The following is an 8,417-nucleotide window of genomic DNA, read 5'->3' on the forward strand; positions in this document are numbered from 1 at the left end:
AAAGCACCACAAACGATGTAGCTTTAACCCTAATAACCTCCTTTTAACCTAATCGACACTTTAAATAACCCCCTTCCCCAAATTCAGTCATATTCTGAGATACTAGGAATTAGGACTTGGACATAAGAATTTGGGGGCGGGACACAATTCATCCAATAACAGTCTGTAATGTTAATATATTATTTGAAAATAAGCTACTTATGTTCCATTTCTACTACAAACAAATATTGTTTTCATGTTGTTACTATCTTTTAAAACCATTTGGAATGAGTTTCATATATGTTGTGGGGGCGTAAAAAACTATTTTCCTCCTACCTTCTAAGTCTTTCTGGCTGGGCTAATAATTAAATTAACAGACAGAGATTAACAAGAGAAAATCAAATTTTAATACAAGCTCATGAGGAATTCACATGAGCATGAAAATTCCAAAACAGTGAAGCAAAGTGAGGTATATAGGTCATTTTGGACAAAGGAGAAAGGTGTGTCTGTTGGAGGGGTTGGGGGGCTGGAATTTAAAAGTGGAACGAGGCAAGTCACAGGTCGCTGAGAAAAAGGGCAAACCAAGTCTTGCTAGGCAACTCAGAAATAGGGGGACAGAGGGAAATTTAGTGAACAAATGTTTGCATGCATTCTTCCTGTCTACCACACTTAATTCAGAAGTGCTAAAGTGAAATATGCTAAGGTGATTATGCGAAGGTTCCCTTCCTGAAGGAGGTTTTTCTACCTGAAACTCTTTAAGAAAATAAAGAAAAGAAAAAAAAAAAGAATAAGTATGTAAAAAGCAAAACAAAACACTTCCTGAGTTTGTTGGGCTTTAATTGATTTCAACTCCATTTCAGGGTGAAACATTCCAGCAGAATCCTTCCTGACTCCCATAACGTACGCACATCCTTTTAAAATAAGGAAACTCAACCAAAAGGGGTTAAATCAGGACTCATACAGTTCGATTAGGTAAATATAAAAAAATTGCAACAAATTAGTATGCTAATTTAACATATGGTCCAATGAAAATAATCCTGTTGGGTTTTTAGGACTTAAAATGGATTTCTGGATCCACTATGACAGTAGTCATTTAAGGCAGTTGGAATGAAATCATGGATTTCTTTAGGGTTTGTACTCCAGGGTAGTAAATAGTAGCATAGTATTATACATCCATACAGATAAAAGTTATACAAAATCTGGCAAACAAAAATATTGTTCGGAAACAAAGAAGATAAGCTAGTAGAAAGCGTATGACATTCTAGTTGGTAGTGTATACATTATCTCAATCACTCATTTTACCTTAGGATAAATAAATGTGAGCATTTCTTGTTCTCTACTATTATGTTAACCTGAAAGTGGTCATTCAGTAATAATGAGATGACAGCCTTTGTTACCTGACCACATGGCAAGTGTTAGAAGTATAAGAAATCTCATCATCTGCTGTAAATCACTAGATTTCCTACAAGCCAATTCACAGATGTAAGAAACGTTAAGTATCCACTTTAATATTTTTGTTTATATATTTGTACAATTCCAGCTTTATCTAAGTATTCACTGTAGCTATATGACAATCAGCTGTAAGAAAAACACCCATTTAAAGAACATTTTCTTTATAATAACAGCAAAAACTGCTAAAAAGCAACCAAGCCCATTTAATTGAACTTGATAACAATGTATTTATACATACAAATAAAAATTATGTATAAAATTATAAATATGTTAAGATTTTTTAAATAACATTTTACTATTAATGATAGGCATGATACAAAATGACTGCAGGGTTTACATGGATGGTTCTATTAAAACAGGGATAACTGTACTAAATCATCTAGGTATAAACTGTTATCCAAAATGAGATGAGTTATGTATATTTTCAAGTTTAAAATGAAAATTATAAACATATTATCATTTTACTGTGGTGAAGCTAAAACTGTGGGTTTTTTTAGTTCAAATATTATAAATCTTTATCTTTGTTGAAGTATAACATAGAGAGTCTCATATGTCCCGTTTTAAAGTTAAATTGCTAAGTTATAACTAATAAACACACATAGTGTAAATTTTTATAAATTCTATTGTTGTCATTCTCTTCATTTCATCTTTGCAAATATTTTTAATCTATGTCAACAGAAGCTCAAGTGTTTCCCCATTTATTTCACTAATATTGATTTTTTTTTACCCCCTTTTGGCAAGCCAATGATTTTGAATTATGAATTTAAATTAAGGATTCACACAAGGTTTAAGTTCATGCGCCCTCGTTTTAAAATCTAATCCTTAATGTTAGAATTCAGATTTAACTTGCTCAGCTCAATATCTTAAAGATTAGACTACCTTCTGTAATGTCTGCTCCGACATTTCTTTCCCATTCTTCTCTGGAGTACTCTTCTTGACCCCATCATCTTCACCGTATCTAAAGACTTGTTCTGGTAGAGAATAAATAATATATTATGGTACTTCATATACTGCCGAAACACTGTCCTGTCATTTTAAGGAGAAGGGTTCTATGGTTTCTCAATTATAAATAATCGAGTCTATTTTATTGTCAAATATTTGGCCAGTAACTGAATGGTGACCTTTTTGAAGATTTTCGGTCACACAATTATGTATCTTTTTAGTGTCACCTTTTTTTTTTTTTTTTGCAGTGTAAGATTTTCAAAGGTAAAACAGATCTGCAGGTTAACAATGCTGTACTTTTATTCCTATTTTCATTCTTTTGTAGACTATTCCCCCTTTGCCTTAAAAGCAGAATTCATTGCCTTTTTATCTACACAAGTGACTACTAGTTTTGTTCTCTGGATCTTGTTCCCTGCCAGAAGGATCAGAGTGATTGCCGAACAAAGCAAACAGTAACAGAGTTAGGGTGTACTTGAAACTGTAACATCCCCCACCACCACCTTTTCTTCAAGTAAAAGATCATGCATTTGGCAGAGTAAACCATAAAAATCATATTTCCAGGAAAACTGACTTTATAACAAATAGATACCCAGGTAATGGGTGAAGTTGTTTCTAGAAATTATTCCTACACTGGCCATGTATTTGACTACGAAATCTTCCAGCTAAGCAAAAATGTACAAACAACATATCAATTTTAAAGGGAAAAAAATAAATTTTCAGTTAATATTATTAAAATTACAATACATTAAAACCCATAAATACATTTTTGTTATCAGATAAATTACTGTGACAAATTTAACTAACATTTTCTTACTGCATTATTTTTGGGATACTGTATTTCTCAAAGAATGAAAAAGGGGGCAAAAAAGAATACGTAAACCTAAAAGGACACCTATCTGTGTTAGACTGGGACGTCTGTGCTTTAAACTATGCTTGACTGCTGTAGGTCAGTGTAAAACTTTGATTTATCAACAAAGGAAAAAGAAAAGAATATTATTCTCTGTAGAGTAGAAATCCTCTTGGTATAAACAGTGACTCACAAGTTTGTTAGAGTGAATTAAGCATTTCTTTTGTCTTTGAAACATGACATATCCAATTAAAACTTCTGTACTCATGAAATAAATAGAACACTATCCTAAGGATAATAAAAGCTAGACTAGGTAGAATTTGCCACCTGGGGAATATGTGCCTTTACCTTGATAATAATCTATTGGTTCCAGAGTTTCTTTTCCTACTCCCCTAACACCATGGTGCTGAATTCATTTACAACACTCTTTCAGCAATATAGAAATAATATGCAAATACAATTCATCTGTTCTAGTCATTTAAATATCTGCTATAGTTCTAAGTGTAGTGTTTACTCTGAAAAATATGAAGAAAATTCTTCTATAGTCAAAGAACATACAAAGCTAACAATAAATAACTCCATTAAAATAAAGGCTGGAGATTTGATTTAAAAACTAATTTGGTTGCTGGTTTTGTGCTCCTGGTTATGTACAAGGCTCACCGGTAACCATGTTCACTTGTTACTGTCTGCTGAAAAGTTTGTTTCTCAGTTCGCGAGTTTTATAAAGAATACTCGAGTAGCCAGGCCCAGGTATGGAGAGGAGAAAGGAACCAACTCTCTGCCCCTTGATTCTTTTCCCCACCATGGATCTCAGGATTTGGAAAATGAACAAAGAGGACCCGTTAGAAATATTCACTTATGTTTTTTTCCTATGGTGGAAAACACCTTTCTGGAGATTTACTTTTAATATTTTAGTTCTACATGCTTTCCTTTTATTTTTACTACTATAAAAATTCTTGCTGATTTATATTCTTTTTCAAGAGTTTCTTCTCTCTCCAACTTTTCTACTTTTAACTCTGCTTATTGATTCATTGTTGTTTAAATTTATTTTATTCTAGCTATTATTATTTTTCTTTTCTCCTAACTTTTTTGGATTATATGAAAAATTAATCTGAATTTTGCAAACTTTTCTCCTCATTTTAGATTCTCTTTTAGTTATTTTACAAATTATTTTTAAACATCTATTATCATAAGGGGTTGGAGAATATGCCACCCCAAAATATGCTGCTATGGTATATTGATTATTTTGATCTGTAGGTACTTGAAAAACAGCAAATGTAGGGAAGGGCTTTCTCCAAATTCCCCCGTGGAGTTTCATCAAACGGAAGATTGACTCTATTACGTGAGAAGAGACTAACAGGGTACACAATACCCAATCTTTGTCACAACTTCAAACCTTTCCCTAATCTTCTAAGTGAAACCAAGGGTCCTTAAGACTTTGACTGAATTTGGTTTTCAATCCTAGCTCTAGAAATCATATCCTTCTCTTTCTCTACATACATTTCAGAGACTCAGCCTTCCCTCTGGATAATCAGCCATCCCCCAGGCAGTAGTCAGACCTGACTAATGGTCACAGGCTTGGGACCTCAGTCAGGCTAAAGAGAACATCTTGACGTAAGTTATATTTTAGCTCCTGATCTCTAAGGTGGAACGACTCCCTGGCTGCTTTCCCATGAGACCAGACAGAGAGACAGAGGTTCCCTGGAAAAGACTTCAGAACTGTCCTCAAGACCTGAAGAAATGATGTATTACTGTGGATGAAAAAGAGGCTGCATGCTAAACGTGACAAGTCCAGGGGAGGCCAGCATGGCAAACTCAGAGATCAAAATTGACCACATAGGATGGTCTGAACATAAAGATTCCTAACTAAAAGTGGGTCATTGCAGGAAGTCACATCCTTGGTCTGTAGCTTCCTTGACAAAGGTCAATCTTTAACTTAAGTGAGCCTGCTGATTGTATTTGTGCATCTAAGCTAACATACCCTTGGAATGTCAGCCTAATCCCTTTTTCAAGACCCCTCAGGGCACAACCCACACAGCACCTGAGCATAAGACCACAGAACCCCTCCTTGCTTTCTTATTACCTGAATATCGACTCTGTGTGCTATAAAATGTTAATCATTAACTACCCTGTACCCACCAGTGTAAAAGAAGTATGTGTCTCTCCATTTTACTTTTTATCCAATCCCAGAGATTTCCCCATTTTGCTTTCTCCCACCCCCTTAATCTACCACCAATGGATTTCAGGTAACCCTCTTCCAGTCTCCTCCTTTGATTCTAATGTATAAAATAAGCTGCACAACTGCTATTCTTTGGAGCATTTTCTCAATTCATTGAGATTTTGCCTCCTGGCAATTGTCGTCACTTTGGCTCAAATAAACTCATTAAAGTTCTCTACAGGTTTAGATGTTGCTTTATTACATTGACATTACCCTTACCTCACCTCCAACCAATCAGCACCCAGTATGACCCCAAACCCCTAACACATGGTGTCTTGAGATTTTGCCCTGTATAATCTGTAACCTATACACCATTGGAGAGTCGGGGTGGGAGGATAAACTCTCCATCTTTGAATTTGCCAATTCGGTGTTAAACTACTTTTTTCTTTCTATATTGCAAACTCCTATTTGTCATTTCTTTGGGCCAGTGCGCCCAGGTAGGGGGTTCCAGTAACATAAGGGCCCATTCATTTTTCCTAAAATCACTTATGCTCCCCCTAAGAGGCCTCCTTTCTTATTAACATGGTATTTAATCCTGAATTCTCAAGCCACTTCTTTGAGTTACTTTTCCCTCGGTAGCTCCCCTGTGTACATGAGGTATACATGTTAATAAACTTCTCTTTGTTTTTCTCATGTTAATCTGTCTTTTATTACAGAGGTTTCAGCTAAGAACGCACAGGGACAGAGGGAAAATAAATTTTCCTCCTCTAAAATTATTTTTTTACGGATCATGTAATGCTTCCTGCACTGACTTTCTTAAAGGTCTGTTTGTGATTTTATCAACTTGGGAGATAAAGAAAGGGGAATAGGTATCAATTTGTGTATTGGCAATTTCCTAAAGAATATTACTATTGTTACAAAGTTCAACTGAGTAAATTTGAAAGATCTTATTGGCTTTATTCAACAATTCATGAATCCAGCAGCAACCCATCTAACAAACAGAAACAAACTCTGAGGAGCAGTAGAAAATGAAAGGCAGAAAGGGAGCAAGAGAAGGAAGTTATCAAAGAGCAAGGGAATTATTTCAGGCAAGGTCACAGTTCTTTAGGGGAAGACAGGGGTCTATCCAGCAGATTACCTCCCTGGTGCTGATCAGATAGATAATTCCAGATGGACTGTTAAAGGTTCCATTCCTAGGAGAGACTGAAATGTGTTAGGTTAGGTACTAAGTCTTGGTGTGCCGATGTGGGGCTGAACATAAATAACTCCATTTGGGGCCTGTTGTCTCTTCTTTAACACTATTTATTTCACTTTTTTTTTTTTTTTAAGTAAAAGAAGAGTTATAATAAGTAGGTTTCACTTTAGAAGTTACTTGCCAAACAATAAGAAAAATATATTCCGTTTTTCTCCCTGGTTCCCCAGCACAGAGCTTCTAAAAGCCTTGGAATTTCCTGAGTAATAGGGGCTAGCAGAATATCTTTTGTTATTCGTAACAAGCCCCTTTCAACAATATCTGAGTTTATGCTAAGCAGGTGACCTTGGTGAGCCGTTAGATAGCTCTGGGGTGGAGGCTGGTTGCCAGAGGAACCAACCATGTGATTAGAAGTTTGGAACTTGCACTCCCATCCTCAGGACCTAAAGGGAAGAGAGAGGGGCTGGAGGTTGAATTCAATCACCAGTGGCCAATGATTTCATTAATCACACCTATGTAATAAAGCCTCCATAAAAAAATCCTAAGTCACTGAGTTTGGAGAACTTCTAGGCTGGTGAACACAAGGTACTGGAAGAAGGTGTGGAGACTCAATGTCCCTCCCCCTATATCTTGCCCAATGCATCTCTTCCATTGGGCTCTTCTTAAGCTGTATCCTTTATAATAAACCAGTAATATTAAGTAAGTCAAGTGCTTTCATAAACACTGTGAGCCTTTCTAGCAAATAATCTGAATCTGAGGAGGGGGTTGAGGAAATATCTGATTTTTAGTTTTTGGTCGGAGATATGCATGGTGACCTGGGACTTATGACTGGCATCTGAAGTGGGGGCAATGTGGTGGGACTGAGCCCTTAACCTGCGGTGTCTGTGCCAACTCTGGTAGTTAGTGTCAGAATGGAATTGAGTTGTCTTGCAGGATACTGAGTTGGTGACCAGGAAATCCGAAAAATGATTGGTGGGTGGAGAAAAAAATTCACAAATCTGGTTTTAGAAGAGTTTTGAGTAAAAAGTCATCGTACTATTTTGGATAAATGAATTGGAATCTCAGTCATTAATGACTGTGGTGCTTAGCATATCTTTCTTGAGACTCAACCCATCCCTTTTGACTTTATCTGGATAGAAACCTTGGGAGGAATCAATGTTATCAGTTAACTTTGAAAGAAGTAGACCATTATTGTTAAAAGCCAGAACTATTCTGAAAAGGAGGTTGCCAGGACAATGAAAGTGCAGATGGTCCATGACTTAAGTTGATGGTTTGACTTGATTTTTTGAGTTTATGATGATGTTAAAATGATATGCACTCAACAGAAAGTGAACTTATAAATTCTGAATTTTGATCTTTTCCCGGTCCAGTGATATGCAATATGATATTCTCTTGTGATACAGAGTAGCAGTCAGGCATATGATCATGAGGGTAAACAACTGATACTCTACAGTGCACTGTGTTGCCATGTGTTTTGGATATTATGATCTAAGTGGGTTTAAAGTACGCTATGCTGTTACAATGTTTGGTAGGTTAGGTGCATTAAATGCATTCTTGCCTTAATATTTTCAACTTATGATGGTTTTCTCGGGATTTAATTACCATAGTAAATCAAGGTGCATTTGTATCTTTTTCTAGGAAGAAAGGGGACAATAAGAGGACAGGTAGGTTTTTTGCTTTTTCTTCATTGGAAACTACATTCCAAAAGCTTCTTTGCCTTAAAAATAAATTGTTCTTAATCAAGCGTCTTTAATTCTGTTAATTCATGAGGGCGGGTTAGGAAGATTTGAATATTTAATTCCTCTAGCTAGAAAAATTGATGAATTTTTCCTCTAGCTAGCTAGGAG

General features: G+C 35.8%; 1 protein-coding gene across 1 annotated transcript in view; it reads right to left on the bottom strand.

The window, feature by feature from the left end:
• CNTLN (centlein) overlaps positions 1 to 8,417 on the bottom strand; it is a 245,702-nt gene that overhangs the window by 82,397 nt on the left and 154,888 nt on the right. Inside the window, exon 14 of the mRNA XM_033124096.1 lies at positions 2,311 to 2,402. Coding sequence (XP_032979987.1) covers positions 2,311 to 2,402 — 92 coding nt within the window. The remainder of the gene's footprint in view (positions 1 to 2,310; positions 2,403 to 8,417) is intronic.

This window comes from Rhinolophus ferrumequinum, chromosome 12 (assembly GCF_004115265.2).
Source record: "Rhinolophus ferrumequinum isolate MPI-CBG mRhiFer1 chromosome 12, mRhiFer1_v1.p, whole genome shotgun sequence".
Classification (NCBI taxonomy): domain Eukaryota; kingdom Metazoa; phylum Chordata; class Mammalia; order Chiroptera; family Rhinolophidae; genus Rhinolophus; species Rhinolophus ferrumequinum.